Genomic DNA, 17282 nt, shown 5'->3' with positions numbered 1-17282 from the left:
CTGATGCTGGGAAAGATGGAAGGCAGGAGAAGAGGATGAGATGGTTGGATGGCATCACCAACTCAATGGACATGGGTTTGGACAGACTCTGGGAGATTGTGAAGGAAAGAGGAGCCTGGCTCCAGTCCATGGGGTTGCAAAGATTCAGACACGACTGAGCGGCTGAACAACAGTGTAAGGAAGAGGGCTCCATGGTCCAAAGATAGTCTATTCTCTTTAACTCTCAAATCATAATTTCCTCCTCCTGTTCTGGTTCCATGCTCAAGAATCAGTTGTCTGATTCTAATTTGGCTCCTCACATGGTAACCTTTCATGGGGAGGTTTGGCAGGGCAGGGAACACAAGTGTCCAGTACCTTGAGCATTACATTTTTCATTACAAATCGATCCACTGGCATCTCAATTTATAACTTAGCTCTCCATATACCTTGCCAGCATCGAATGTGCCGGCCAGTCCATCCTACCCCATCAGCAGTCACTCTTCTAGCTGTAAATTAATATAATTGCATTTTGATTGCAGATCTCAATCTCACAGACTCTGATTATATTTGAGATCAAACTAGTGTGTGGATAAATCAAGTTCTATCACAGGAATCTGACTTTGAATCGCAGAAAACTCATTAAGGTAATGTCAGATATCTTGAGAGACAGGCTTCATGCCTTCTCTGTGTGATCTAATTTCAGCTCCCAGAATTTGATGCAGCAAGCTAAGTTTCTTTTCCTTCTTGAAACTTCTATGCATAGGCAAGCATTTCATCTATAGTATCCTAAGAAGCTGCTTCAGATAAAATCTCTACTGAATCCTTTCTAATATAAATGAAACTCAGTTTCTTTGTTTTTCTACTTTCTCATTAAAAATGAAATTTTCAAGACTATTCAACATTATTTTATTTTTCACAAGGACTTCTTTTTTATAGACTTTTCAAACCAGGGTCTCCTGCATTGCAGGCAGATTCTTTACTGTCTGAGCCACCAGGAAAACCCTTCTCCTACATATATAACTCCAATTATATTTATCCTCTTCAGGTCATTTGTGCTTGCTTTCTTTCTCTGCAACTGCCTACACATATTTTATACATTTTGCCTGAGCTACACTGTCTCTATCTTGAGGAGTTACTGAAGACAGTGAAGTGAAAGTTGCTCAGTTACGTCCAACTCTTTGCTACACCAGTCCATGGAATTCTCCAGGCCAGAATACTGGAGTGGGTAGCCTTTCCCTTCTCCAGGGGATCTTCCCAACCCAGGGATCAAACCCAGGTCTCCCACACTGCAGGCAGATTCTTTATCAGCTGAGCCACAAGGGAAGCCCAAGAATACTGGAGTGGGTAGCCTATCCTTTCTCCAGTGGAAATACTCAAGACCAGGTAATAGCTGTTCTGAATGGTAGTAGAAAAACTGATTTAAAATTTGGGGGTTATGTATTTTTACACTATTCTTATCCCAGAGGATTTTAAATTTTATATTTGGTCTATACTACTTTAGATATTTATTTCCCATATTTGACCAAAGCCTGTCCCTCCCTACTGAATACATCTCTGTTTTTGCTAGAACACTCTAGCGTCAGCTATATGGTATCAAGTTACACTTAGTTTTAATTTTTCCACCTCTGTCACTTTAATCTTACATTCACTTACAGTTATCAATTTAGTAAATTACAGCCATCTTTTAGCTATCTCCAGCCTGATTATTTTCCCCACAAGTGCCATTTTCAACTTTAATAGCAGATACCTATCCCATATAAGAAATTTGATTCATTTGCATTTCAAATAAGTTTCATATATTGTTAGTTTTCAAGCAGTCTGTGACACATGGTACAGACGCCTATCAGAAATCATCAGTTTCTCATTTGAGGGACAGCTTGATGCAGGCACTCAAGTTGACTAGGTTATTTTAGAACCATGGAGGCTTTGTGTGTGTGTGTGTGCGCAAGTGTACTATTTATGTATTTAAAACACATATAGATACATTACATTATTACAGAGACATGCACTGGTATAACCCAACAGATAAAAAAAAATATATATATATATATATCGTTGCAGTGAGTGCTTTGCTTAATCTGAAAAGTATCTATTTCATGATTGCAAAGAAGAGGAATAATAAATTGCCAAAGGACGGAAGGAGGAAGACATCAACATCATTGATTATCTTGTAATTTCAACATCATGTTTAGAGTACATTTTTAGATATTGGTTAGTCATATCTAAAAAATAATGCTAAAATAATAAAAATAAAAACAATGCTAAAACAATCCAAAGACAAATATTCATCTTAAAATCATTTACTTTGCCGTTTTTTTTCCACCTTCTGCTAGTTTGTATAACATATGGGTTTGTAGTGATTCCCAAATTCAGACCCTCTGTGACAGTCTACGAGACCTCTGTACAATGACTACTTGGTCGGGAAGAACACATTTCTTCTCTGCTCAGCATTATTTCATTAACACTTCCATTTTTACATGAAAACCTCATACATTATTCTATCAATTCTCTTTGTGCAAACTCGTGACTGGTTAATAGAGCTGAAACCTCTGTCTGCGCATGGTTATATACTAAGCTTCATTTGATAGACCTCATAATACCAATTCTCGTGACCTTGTTGCCCTGATCACCTTACCGCTTTGACGTTTTGATGTGAAACACGAGAAAAATTTTAATTTCTAGATAGCTTTACATGGCTGCCTTCAAAGAAGAAAGATGCCTTGATCTTAACATTGGGGCTAACTAGATTAATATGATTTTATAAAAATTATGAGACACTAAAAGTATAATCGACAGTCCGGCCGGACATAACTGCAGAGGGGCTGTTTGCTCGAGTTATTTTCCTTGTTCCCTCTGGCTTCACCCTCCTGCCCTGCACACCCCACCCCCATACTCAGTCCCCTCCCTCCTGTTACCTAGTGTGGAAGCACCTCCCCTGGTCCTCTCTTACTATGTCTGAACTAAGGGTCATTTTGTTATTTTGACAGAAAACAATTCCCTATCTTCAGAGGACAAATCTGTACCTCTCTGGGGGTTGACTATTCTGCTCATGCCAGTGTCCTAGGGCCCACCCCTCAGTCCCTGCCCACCCACTGGCAGACTTGGTCATCTCTATCTCTCCTCATTCTAATAGGGTAGCTGAGCAATCTGCCAACAACAAATTAATAAAAGAACACAGTGTCAGACAGGTCATGTGTTTTAGGCTTAGGAATACGAGTTTATTCTGTAAAGATAAAAAGAAAGGAAATGTCAACATATTGTTTTCATATCTTATGTCTGAAAAAATGTGGATAACCTTTTGCAACATTTTTGTATTTCATCAATATACAATTCACCTGTTCTATTTGAAACACTTTGATATTAAAAACATGAAAGTCAAGTGCTCTATAGAAAGACAGCCCTGTTTTTCTTTCTTTTGTGTAAGACCTTTTTCAATACAGTTCCAAACAAATTGTCATCTAAACTATATTTTTTTAATATACTTGTCAGGTCCAAATCAGAGATACTGAAAATAAAAAGGTAGGATTTCAAAATGATTTCAAAATGAAGGCTTTGCAGCTCTTATAAATGTCTCTTTTGGCTTACTGCTTAACAAAAATGCTTCAGCCTTCATCTTTAATTATGCTGAAAGCACACAGTAATTCTGCAATCTAGAAGAAATTGAAAAATTCATAATTGATTAGCATATCAGGGGCCCCATTTTATTTTCATCTTTCCTTCTCTCTCCCCTATCACTCTCCCTTTCCCCTACCATTCACCTTTTCCTTCCCTTCCCCTCTGCCTTTAAACTTTTTGGTAGAAAAGTACATGATTTCTAGAGGCATGTAAGCCAAGATTCTGATCTTCGTTTGGACTCTCATCACCACATTTACCCTTTTTCCTCTGGTGAGTTAATTAACCCCTCTGAAGTTAAGTTTCTTCAGTTATAAAATGGAAACAGTGACATATACAAATTTTGGGGGGCAGAAGACTAAATGAGCCAATGACCATGGTAAATGCTCAATTCTAATGCCATTTCCCTTCCATTTATGTCATTATCTAATTTGGAGATAATTATTTTTAAGTGTTATTCATCCAACCATGCAGGTAACAATATATTTAGCCTGAACTCCAGATCCAATACTAAGAGAAAAAAGAATCATTTTCTTTAAGAAAATTTAAGATATCGTGTTACAGTCAAAGAGGCTGTGGCAGTCCTAGTCAATTAACAGCCTGCAACATTATTTACCATCATAAAAACTACCAGGCACTGGTTTTGGTGAATAATATGCAAACACAACAGGGTGACAGAAACCAGCTGCTATTTGAGTGACACGGTATTTTAGAGAGGCTTTGCCACTCACTGGTGGGAAAATACATACAGACTTAGAAATAAAACTTATCTATTATTTCATTCATATGTAGTTCCAGAAAAATGAGTTCTTTTAAGTTCATTTCTCTGAACTTCTTCAACATTAGCTTTACTTTAAGTGGTAATGGGATTTGATTCAATTATGAGTAAACAACGAGACTGCAAAATAATGTGGAAAGGGTGATGGAAGTATTCTGTAGCTTTTCTAAGGTTATGGATATAGAATGTTCTCACTTGGACCAGTGGAGATGCTTTCTCTGGGCAGAAGTCTAAGCGGTAAATGAGTTTATAATGCCATATACCCTATGGATACATGCCAACTTGGTTGAAATGTGAAACAGAAGTACCTACAGTTCTTTTTCTATAAAACTACACAGAGAACAGGAAAATTGTTTCTTTGACTTACCATCCTGACTAAAGTTGACTTATTTGATTCATTTAAATTGCTATTGCTATAACTATATAAAATGATACTTCATTTGGCATTTTGATACCAAGATCAAATGTACCCTCATCAAAAATGGAGAGATATGAGAATGAAATATTCCTCAACACCTCTAAGAGGTCAATCTTACTTGTCTATGATGACATAGGGAGGTACACATTGTACATCTGAGGGAATAAACCACTGATAGTCTAGAATGTCTCACTTGTTCATTTAAAAAATAATCTTTTCTGGCTGTGATGATTTATGTATCAGCTTAGCTAGGCTAAGGTGCCCAGTCATTCAAATAAACCCTAGTTTTGCCATGTAGGTATTTTATAGAAATCATTAAAGTCTGTTATCAACTGACTTCCTAAAAGCAGTTTGCTAGATAATCTGGACTGGCTGATTCTATCAGGTGAAAGAGCTTAGAATAAAGCTGAGTATTCCCTGAAGATGGTCTATCTGTGGATAGCAGATTCACCTCCTTGTTGAGAGTTCCAGCCTGCCTCTCCTGACAGTGTCTAACTTTAGACTTACTAGCCAGGTCCTACAATTATGTAAACCCGTCTCTTCCAGTAAATCTCTGAAATATGTATTTTTATTTTTTGTTCCTCTGGTTGATCTTGGACTGATATACTGGACAACAGAACTCGAAACCCTTATCACCTTTTCTTAAGCTTCTCAGAGTAATTCCTGACCTTCCCTTCAGATGTAAGCTTCGTAAACAAAGGAGGAGGAATTCACTAATGAAAAATACACAAGTCAAAAAATTTTAAACTGTTATGACTTCTAAATTTATTCAATCTTTCATTCAAGATATACCATTACAACCCCTTCAGCATCTATATCATATACAAAATGACTTGTTTTCATTATTAAATCATTTCAGTCTATATTTTAAGGAAAATGTTACCTTAAAAACTATCATCTTTGTCTTTCTTGTATTCTCCCAGCATCCAGCAAAGTATTTTGTATTCAGTGAATGTTTGCTGAATACATGACTAATTCCTCAATAATACTAGATATTTTCAAGATATTTTTATGTAAAACTCTCTTTTTTTTCCATATCTTGTTTAAGACAAATATTTTGAATTAGCTGGAGGAATCAGGCTCCTTGACCTCAGACACTACAACAAAGCTACCACAAAGTTCATAGCAAAACTACTTACAATAAGCAAGACATGAAAGCAACCTAAGTTTCTATTGACAAATGAATGGATAAAGAAAACGTGGTATATATACACAATGGGATATTATTTAATCATAAAAAACAATGACTAATGCCATTTGCAGCACCATGAATGGACTTAGAGATTATCATATTAAGTGAAGAAAATCAGACCAAGACAAATATAATATTCACATAGGTAATCTTAAAAAATTGATAAAAATGAACTTATTCACAAAACAGAAATAGACTCACAGACATAGAAAACAAATTTATCATTATCAAAGAGGATAGTGGGGATAGGGATGGAAGAGATAAACTATGAGTTTGGAATCAACACACACACACAACTATATATAAAATAGATAATCAACAAGGACCTACTGTATAGCACAGGGAAATATCTTGTAACAATCTGTAATGGAAAAGAATGTGAAAAAGAATATATATGTGTGTATAACTGAACCACTTTGCTGTACACCCAAAACTAATAAAATATTGTAAAGTAACTATACATTAGCTAAAATGATTAATAAAACCGTAATTTATAAAATTTAACCAATTAGGTTTATCCTCACTGTATGTTATTAAAATGGATAATTTTAAAGACTGTATACAATGAAAAGCTTATGATTTAAGTACATGAAGAGATGATTCTCAAATTTTAAGAGTGATATAGGATAATTTCAAAGCTCTCATTCATTTCTATTATATTTATTAAAAATGAAGCTAAATGCAGCTGTGTGTGAAGTTACACACATAGAAGCACTCACAAATTAAAAATGGCAGCAATAAAAACAATTTTTATGAAGCTATAGAATGTTCTTCAAAATCTCGCCTGAAAGTTCAAAATGTTGGAAACTTGAAATGAGCACATTTTTAGTGGAAGTCAGACAAGCTACTCTCAGTAAATCTGACCTTAAGATTAATTTCTTAATCAGAAATATTGGACTTGACCCAAGACCCTTTGACAAAGAGTATTTCTAATCATAAACAGAAAAAGTAAAGGCCAAGAGAGAAACGGTTCTTTCGTGGTGGTTGAAGAGATGGGGTGGGTGCGGATAATACTGCATGTTCACAGTTTCTTAATGTGTCAGAATAAAAAGGTTTATAATAAAATAGATTTGTCTTCAAACCCCAGCTTGCGCACTTCCAGCTATAGTAACATTCAGTGAGTTTATTCACCTCTCTGAGTCTTGTTTTTTGCAAAACAGAGAAAAAATAAAACCTATGTTGCATAACTTTGAGAGTTAAATGGGATATAATGTCTGTAACAGTATTGGTCAATAGAATTTAATGGAAATCTCCACCCTTTCCTTTATCTCCTTTCTCAGAGTAGGTGTTCATTCTTTGCAAGGCAAATTCCATACTCTGTTCTTTTTCTCCTGGGACCCATTACATGCCTTTCTGTCATAAATTTAGCTGCATCCTCTCCATTGCCTCCCTCATTTACAAACTAACTCATAACACCCTTAAGCTTAAAAATCCCAAACCCTTGCTTCGGCTCTACCTTCCAATTAAACAGTACTTCTGTATTTAGCCATCCCTTTACCATGGAAAAATTTTTAAAACTTTCATTTGCTCTTCCCTTTTCCCATTCATTCTTCAGTAGCTCCACTCACCAGACCCCACAGGCATGAAACTCCAGTGGCCTCACTACAGCCAAAGCCAGAGGCTGGCTTCCTTTTATGATGTTTTCCCACTGACCACATCTAAGTTTTCCTGTTTTGGTTTTTAACATGTTGATTGTTAGACACACATTTTTCTTGGTTCCCCCATTTTGAGGCTTTTCTAATTTGATTCTCTTTCTACTGCTCTGATCATGACTTTTGAGTCCCTACAGTTAGCACCATCCTCTCCTTGAATCACTTTTGCAAACTAACGTTTCTTTCTTTCTATTGGTTTCCTGCTCCTACCATAACTTCTTTGAGTCATCTTGTGAAGGCTTTACAACTTTCCTAGTCATTCACTTTACCTTTATCTCTGGGAACATGGGAAACTGCATTTTCCCTCCCCTAAAGTTACTCCATGTATATGCAGTCACAGATCCTGTTCATTCTACCATCTAAACTTAAAAAAAAAAAGAAAAATAATCCTCTTAAGTCCCAGTGAACCTCCTAGTCAGCCAGTCTCACCTGTACTCCTGTGACATTATGCAAGATGATCTTGTCACACAAACTCTGCCCTTCTTGGATTCTATCCTCCATGTCACAGCCAGAATTCTCCCACTTACAACCATTCCCTTTGCCCTTCCAGTGAAACCCTTATCATCACATAGAGACTCTGGACTGATCTCAGCCTCCTTTCCTCTCTCTCTCACCCTAGGTTCTCTGCTGCAGCCACTCTGACCTCTCTCATTTCCTTCTAAGTACTGTGTTCCTTGACCTGCATCTCAGAATAGTACCCATTCTCACATCTCAAACCGAGAAGTCCCCCTGCCATTTTTTCTTAGTTAACATGTATGAATCCTTCACATCTCAGTCTACACATCATAATCCCTGATACACAAGAAACAAAACATATTTGTGGACTGATTATCTCACCCATTATTCCAGCTGAGACTGATCGACTCCTATGCACACTGCTGAAATAGGCTTTTACTTTTCCCTGTGGTCGCTCAGTCTCTTTTAACTACAGGATTCTCCAATGAAGATGCTAGTTGCCTGTGTTGAGAACATTGTTAGACTTAATTTTATATTTTACCTTTTAGTTATTACTATTTTCTTTGTCTGTTTCATTTAATTGTATCTTCCAACCTCAGTACAATTATTTAACACAATGATTAATTAGAAAAATGATTAATCTTTTGATTAACATACTGACTAGTCACAATAAATCTCATTTATGGAAAACACCAATCTTTAGTTGAAGATGAGCGATGTTTTATCTATGTTTCAAAAGACAGAGGTATCTGTGTTTCAAAAGTTAAATATCATAGTTTCTCATAATGCATATCACAAACAGAAAATTCACTTTGGAGAAGACTTTTGAGAGTCCCTTGGACATCAAAGTGATCAAACAATCCCGAATGAAATCAACCCTGAATATTCATTGGAAGGAGTGGTGAAGCTGAAGCGTTAATACTTTGGCCACCTGGTGCAAAGAGCCGACTCATTGGAAAAGACACTGATGCTGGGAAAGATTGAGGGAAGAGGAGAAGGGGACAACAGAGGATGAGATGGTTGGATGGCATCACCAACTCAATGGACGTGAGTTTGAGCAAACTCCAGGAAATAGTGAAGGACAGGAAAACTTGGTGTGCTGCAGTCCATGGGGTCGCAAAGAGTCAGACACAACTTAGCAACTGAACAACAACAACAACCAAACTTTACAATTTTTTCTAAAAGTAGGTCATAAGTTACAAAGCCAGAGTCAGGTTCTTGTCTTTTATGTATATCTCTGTTAGTTGCTCAGTCATGCCCAACTCTCTGAGATCCCTTGGACTATAGCCCGCCAGGCTCCTCTGTCCATGGAATTCTCCAGGCAAGAATACTGGAGTGAGCTGCTATTTCCTTCTCCAGGGAATATTCCTGACCCAGGGATCACACCTGGGTCTCCGAAATTGCAGGTGGATTGTTTTCTGCTGAGGCATCAGGGAAGCCCCTTCTTGTGTTTCAGATGACACCAAATCAGAGAGTAGTAACATTAAAGTAAATACTGAATTTTATGCAGCTTACTTTACAGGCAAAAATTGTGAACATAATTCCTTTCCAATAGATACAAAATCTAATAGTAAACTATCCAGAAGTATGAATAATTTATATTTCTTCTTTCTAAAAAAATAAACTACAGAACTATGACTTATGAGAGCAAAACTACCCTACACAGTGAAAAGAAATGAACACTGGGAACCAACAAAGACAACACTAAATATAGTCATAAAAATAGAAAAAACACATCAACTTTATATCTCTATAATTAAATAAACACATATATGTAGGGAATACTTTAGCAGAAAATGCTTTATTAGAAAGTATAACTTTTGTAAAATAAATACATGGTAATAGTGCCTCTTAGATACACAGGTAAGAATTTAAAATCAGGGCAATAGGTTTTGTCCAAATAGAAATATTTTTGCTATCCAAAAGCATTAGGATTGTTGACTAAGATGCCTCATGTGGTAACTAATGAAGCTTTCTCCTGGTGTCTAATTTATCAAATTTAACTCCTGAGATATCTATTTTCAGAAGTATATTCATTGTTTAAAGATTTCTGCCTTTCATTAAGTTCAGATATCAGTATATTTGCAGTTCTAGGGATATAAATACAAAACGTATTGACATCCTTGTAGTTTTGGATAGCCATGAATGTTTTTTTTTTTTTCTTCTGTATGGGTAGAGTTTATTTATAATTTCAAATTGGCATGAAATAAAATAACTGTCTTGTTTCTATGTCTTTTGTAAAGTCGATTAAGCACAACTGAATTAATAGCTACATTGCAAGAATAGGTATGACAATAAAAAAATGGCAAAAGCATTATTTTAAAGTTGATTTTTTAAAAAAATTTTGTAATAATAAAAAGAAGTAATAACATTGCAAGTCATATATTACTATTCTTGTAAGAGTTGTGAAAGACAATTAATGAGTAAATCTACATTTGTTAGCTAATGGTTAGTTAACAACCAAACATTTATCAAAATAAAATTGAGGTCCATATACACAGAAAATCAACTCTTTATCATAAGTACCACTAGAAATTATAGAGCCCCAAATGAACACTTGAGGAAAAAGCTCTTAAAACCAAGAATAACATTTTAAGTGCAAAGCTATTACAAACCCATTTGATATTCATTTTAATTGCCTCAACTATAATGAATATACTTTGTATTCAAACAGATGTCACAAGTACTACTGCAGAAGTTCCAATATAATTCAGCCTTAGTTAAGAACGAGTAAATGGACACTTAAAATGGAATGTTACCAGGAAGGAAGGAAAAAACCAATTACAGCAAACATCAGCTCCTTAAAATAGCAAATTAAAGATTTGTATTAAATTGTGTTCTTTTATACTTGGACATATGCAGAATACTGTTAACACAGGAAAACTTGCTCTATCAACCACTCCTTTTTCTTGCCTCAGTTGTCTACTAATTAGCCCGGAAAATAGAAATTGGGATGTGAAAAATGACAAAGAAGAGTAGGCTGAGATTCATTTTACAACATTCAGTCTACGAGAAGGATGTTTAAAATGCCACTATGCCAATTTACTCTAGCTGGAGGAACAGGCAGTTATGCATGCCATTTTCTTTCCATTGGTCAGACAGTTCTAATGTTCCCTTTAATCTTCATCCACACAGAGGACTAACACCTTAAAATCCAAATTTTATCCTCATGCCATAAATCAAAGATGGCATTTTTCAATATAGAGTTCACAGAATGACCCATAGATGTTTGTTAACAGACATTCCTGTGCCCTGACCAAGTTCTACCGAGTCAAAATCATGGGAATCAACATTGTGATGAGCAACCTGAAAACCCTGATGTTCACACTTGTTTAAAAACAACTGCCTGAATATTGGATGAAGTAATATTTAAAACAATGTATTTTTCATTTCATTCCAGTCAGCAAACATTTATTGACTAATCAATTGTATGTGAGTAAAATCTGATACATGGAGGGTATCCCCTAAGGCAAGAAGCATATGCTAATATTATTTTCAAGGTACAGTTTATAAAGTACAATGATAATCTGCAAATGTTTGGAAACACAAAGAAAATAGTGCGCTTACTGTGCAGATTAACAGTTCACTCCCGATTTCAATTTGGTAGCTCTTCTTCTGAAAAGGTGTTTGGAGGTTGAAGAGAAGTACGTTTAGCTTATTATTAGAAAACATAACTGAAGTGTTGCTTAAAGACAGATTTATCCCATGTTTCCTGATGGTTTTGGACATCCTGTGTTTTCAAAAGAAGGGTAATAAGTGCAAGAGGCTTTTTGGTGGCTGGGAGAAAGGAAGGAAGGAACTATAAGGCCAGAGGCTCTAAAAGTACACTTCTTTCCTTACCTCCAGCCCAATTCTCATGCTGCCTGAACTGAACTGTAAGATAAACTTATTTGGAAGTTGCATTGAATTTTTTAACCACCAGAGCAAAATGCAAACAAGTAAAAGTTGACTTTGGAGTTTACTAGAAGAATGGAAGAAATAAGGAAAATAAAGCTCATGGTACCAATTTATTTTTCTTAGTCAGCAGTTTTCCCTCAGCCCTGTCCCTTCCAGGACTGGAATCTTTGGAATGAACTTCGGCAAGGCACTCGCCCTCATGAACCAGCGCAGACAAGCTGACGGGACTCAGTCACTGTGCCCAGGGCCCTGGGTTTTCTCAATCCTTGGTTGACATTTCCCACCACTGGAAGCAGGATCCAGTTAAAAATAATAATAATAAATAAATAAAAGAGTGTGACAGGTGAAGGTGGATAGAAAAAGAGTTGTAGGAACTTAAAGGGATTTCATGACACACAGTCATGGTTCTTAGAGTGGTCTCTGGATCAGCAGTTTCACCACCACTGGGAATTTGCCGTACTAGTCTGCTCAGGCTGCCATAGCAAAATATCACCAAATCGTTGGCTTAAAAACACCGACATTTTTTTTTCTCACAGATCTGGAGGCTGCAAGTACAAGATCAAGGCGCTGCCAGTTTGGTTTCTGGTGAGACCTCTCTCCTCGGCTCTTATAAACCACCAGTCCAATCGGATTAGGAACTCAGTCTTAAAACCTCATTTAATCTTAATTATCTCCTAAAAGCCCTATCTCGAATACAGTCATATTAGGGATTAGGATATCAACATATGAATTTTGGGTGACACAATTCAGTCCATAGCACTTAGTACAAATGAAAATTCTGGAGCCCACCTGACACCTACTGAGTCAGAATTTCGGGGAATGGAGCCCTGCCATTTGTATTTTATTAATCCCTCCTGGTTATTTGCCTGCACGCTAAAGCCTGAGACGTCCAGGCCATCAGGAAAAAATGCCAGCATTGCGTTTAGTTTCCTTCATGGTGTCTCCCATTTTTACTTTCAACCTTATTTCTTACTGCTCTTCGACGTGAACTCTGCTTCTGCTAAACCGCTTCTCACCATGGCCTGAAGGATCTTTCATATTCTGTCTTCCTGATTCTTGTTTACTCATCGCAAATTGCCTTTCAACATCTTAATAAAGCATCACTTCAACATTGCAGCCACGGTCAAGTCTTCTTTCTCTAACTAGCAGAAGCACTAATTGTCTGAACCAGTCCTTTTTATATTTTACAGATTTTACTTTCTTACAATTCCTAGTTTATACTTGTCTGTGATGTGAGTACAAGGCTTTATACATAAAAGCACTGTAATTTTCAAAACAGTATATACTGTTCTGCTTATAACTATTCTCTGTAAGCAACTTCCTGCAATGCAGGCCCAATACACCACCAGTTTAGGGCATAAAACAGCCCACTGGTCTCTGACATAATGCCATTTCCAAACTTGTTTAATAATTTAAAAATAATCAATATACTATTTGCTATTTATTAAGTCCTTAAGTGCATCAAGACTTATAATAAGCCTTTAGTACATTATCTCATTAAATTTTCACAATCGCTCTGAAATACGATCCCTATTTGACTGAAAGACATTGGAAACTGAGGCAGAGGGGTTCAGTGAACCCCAAAGTCACATACCCAACAAGGAGCCAGGATGAAAAGTGTGAACCTGTTTCTCTGACTCACAGCATATGCTTTATTTCTACTATGTTATACTATAGAGGGAGAGATTAGGTTGCTATCAACATATTGAATTTACTGCCAAGAATCCCAAAAGTGTATGTCTCTTGTGGTAAAGATATTTCCAATACATCCTTTATAAATTCTCCAGTTTTCTTTACCCCCAACACACACACACACACAAATCCTTAAACATTGTTAAAAGTAAGCCATCGTAATAAACAAAAACAAAAGGCAGATGTCCTGAGACCAACAGATACTCTTAAATGACTATAATGAAGAGCTCTAAATTCTTTCACTATTCTATATGCTATTTACCTGCAGACAGCCTTTGGAATTCTTTCATCTGTACATTAAAGACAACTGAAGAACTCAAAGGGAATTACTTGAAAGTTCACAAGGAACTCTGACAAACTTTTTCCCAAAGCAAATACTGATAATTATGCACTAGAAGCATTCACACACACATGTATGCATATAAAACTGAAAAATCCCTAAGTTAGAAACTATGGATTTTTTTTTTTTTTTTTTTTTTTTTTACAAACACTGTATGTTCTTAACTTCCTTCTCCAGAAAACAAACCAAGTGGTTCTATTTTACTTTCACAGCTGCCTGCACTTTGAAGACTGGACTGTTAAGATAATAAGCCACACCTGTTGGATTGTTTAGGTAATTCCAATCACCAGCTGAGATAGTAATTAAAAGTAACACTCCATTCTCTGCCTACCTGGGGTGTTCAACAACCTCGACATCTTGCAGAAATAGGAGACATACTGCTCACAGTACTCGGCACTGCTGGTGATGGCGCTGATCTGGTCCATGGAGGCGCTGTATATGAGCTGTGTTACCGAGTATTTTTCTGGGTTGTAGCCCACCACCGTCGTCTGCATCTGCAAATCGTGAGACACGATGGTCCATACTTTGTCCTCTGTGGGGAGAAAAAGGCCAGGACAGTGGGTCATTAGTATGCAAGTGCATCTTCAAAAGTCAGAAAATAAGGGAGCTGCACTTTCAGGGGTTGTTTTCTATGAACAGATAGAGAACAGAGTTAAGGATTCAGTTCAGTCGCTCAGTCTTGTCCGAGTCTTTGTGACCCCATGAACTGCAGCATACCAGGCCTCCCTTTCCATCACCAACTCCCGGAGCTTGCTCAAACTCATGTCCATCGAGTTGGTGATGCCATCCAATCATCTCATCCTCTGGCGTCCCCTTCTCCTCCTGCCTTCAATCTTTGGATTAATCTCTGAGTTAAGGATAGTAATCATTAAAATAACCCCCTCACACTTAAGTTCTGTTTATACTGACAGAGTAGAAAAGTAATATTTCTTTGATTAAAAACAAACACAAGATATCTTCTGAAAACAAAGACAAGCAGCCTGAGTATCTGGTGGGATGCTCTAAAACCTGCAGCATTGGACATGAGGCCCACCATGTTCCAATGCCTTCCCAACGCTATAACCCTTCATTCCTCCTGTAGAACAATCTCTACTCCCTCCTAAATGAGCTACGTGCTCTCTAGCCTCTGGAGCTTCATTTGCTGTAATCAGAATATGCATCCTTATCTTGTCAACAAATGTTCTTCTCACCCTGACCTTTCAGGTAAAATTAGACACTGTATGCTCTGTTATTGAAATGCTCTATACGTGTGGAATGATGCAAATCAGTAATTATCTTGGTGTTTTGAACCCTGAAATTTTCAATATGTGAAAAGGAGAAGCATCTAGAAGATTGATGAGATTAAATTAAAATCCTACAAGGTTATGCATTTGAATTAGAAGCATCACTATGAACCTATGATGATGTTGTTATCTTTCAAAAAATGTAGACATATGCCCTAGTTCTTTCTACTGAAAAACATCCCCAAACAAGGACCAACTTCTGGCAACAGTTGTCATCACTCAATACCATTTTCCATTAAAAGGAAACTAGGATCCTGGAGAAATGTCTGATTCCGGGACTGGAGATGGCTAAGAGAGGCTGGAACATGCTGTCACTTCATAAACAAACTACTGGAGACAAAGCGTGGTTCAAAAATTCTCCAAGGCCAAAAAAAAAAAAAAAAAAGATTTAAATTAACATCAGTAAGAAGTTCCTGCAATAAATTAAAATACATCAAATATATTTAATCCCATGAGTTCACAAAAATGTTTAAATTTTGGAAGGTGTTAGGAAACTAATTCATTATTTTGAAAACTGGTAAATAAAGGCAAAGAATCCAGCATTTAGTGCACCTTAGTTATATGAATCTTGAAGTAACTACTCCCTTTGTGGAAATATTTCAGCCCATAAACAAAGGGCAAATGATAAGTGTGTCATCATTTGATAACTTCTAACAAGTTAATAGGGTCTAAGTAGGATTATTCATGACTGCAAATATAACCAGCAAGTGAAGCCAGAGATGTGCCCCTGCGGTTCTGGAGGCAGGGACAGGTATACAGCACTACAGGTGGAGGGGTGTGGATAAAACTCAGACATGAATTTCACAAGTTTATAGACCTACCTGCCAGTTTCTAGAAAACAGAGGGGAAGGGGTAGATGTTAAATAGCACCAAACAGAAACAACAAAATCCATGCTGTGGAAAACTGTATACATCACACAATCCAGTCTTTCAACAGCTGAGCGATAACTTACAAAGGAAGACAGTGAGAGACACTCACACTCACAGACAGTCAAAAAGAGACAGGCAGACAGAGAGCTTTATGATGTCCACGTGCTCCACCTTCAGTCATTATTCAGAATCTGGGCACTCCTCACCCCGCGCCCATGACTGCTCTGGTCCAAGCCTGGGCCCCTCGCCTGCACACCCCATAATGACCTTTAACCGGTCCCCTCTCCCCCCCCCCCACCTTGTCCCTTCATGTCTACCTTCAACAAAGAGCCATGCTGAGATTTCAAGTACAAGTCAGCTTCTGACACAGGTCTGAGTCCTTCCACGGCGTCTGGTCTTATTCACAAAGTCCATTTCTTAAAACAGCCAAAGGCCCGTGGAGGTCTGGCTCTTCCTTGCAGCCCTACTGCTTGCTCCTTTGGCTCTGATCATGCTGACTTCCTTGTGCTCCTCAAACAGGTCAGGCAGGCCCCTCCTTGGAGATGCGCGCTGGCTCTTTGCTGCGTCTAGAGTCATCTTTGCTCACACCTCCTCTGAGCCCCTCCTTCCCTAGCTCTGAGCTCCAGTGATGACCTTTCCTTCCCCAAATCCCACCCCCACCACAGCTGCTCTCCATCTACCTGCGCAGCTTTGTTTTTATGCATAGCATTTATCTCTATCTTAGGGCACATTTAAATCATTTTTTAAAATATCTGTCTCCCTCCATGAGAAGGAAAGAAAGCAGGGATTCTTTTCAATGCTATATGCACCAAGCTTACAGTGATAACTGGCACATAGTAGGACTTCAGATCCATTGGAGAAGGAAATGGCAACCCACTCCAGTATTCTTGCCTAGAAATCCCATGGACAGAGTCTGAGGCTGGTGGGCTACAGTCCATGGGGTCGCAAAGATGTGGACACGACTTAGCAACTGAGCACAGGACTTCAAAAACATTAGTTAACTGGAAGAATGAACCAATAAAAATAAATAGAGTACAAACACTTGATCTGCAAATAGCAGGGAAAAGGTAGAAGCAGTGACATTTTTTATTGGGCTCCAAAATCACTGTGGAC

The 17282-nt window shown here is 37.4% G+C and overlaps 1 protein-coding gene across 4 annotated transcripts in view; it reads right to left on the bottom strand.

Annotated features, from left to right (window-relative positions):
• The window catches only part of CNTNAP2 (contactin associated protein 2), a 2222175-nt gene that overhangs the window by 692692 nt on the left and 1512201 nt on the right, over positions 1-17282 (bottom strand). For all 4 annotated transcript variants that reach the window (XM_081537160.1, XM_081537161.1, XM_081537162.1 and 1 more), the window contains one exon: positions 14348-14548. In XM_081537160.1, the coding sequence (XP_081393286.1) occupies positions 14348-14548 (201 nt within the window). The remainder of the gene's footprint in view (positions 1-14347; positions 14549-17282) is intronic.

Source organism: Giraffa tippelskirchi, chromosome 10, assembly GCF_054371585.1.
Source record: "Giraffa tippelskirchi isolate mGirTip1 chromosome 10, T2T-mGirTip1v1.2.pri, whole genome shotgun sequence".
In the NCBI taxonomy this organism is placed as follows: Eukaryota; Metazoa; Chordata; class Mammalia; order Artiodactyla; family Giraffidae; genus Giraffa; species Giraffa tippelskirchi.
This window is presented reverse-complemented; position numbering and strand designations above follow the sequence as displayed.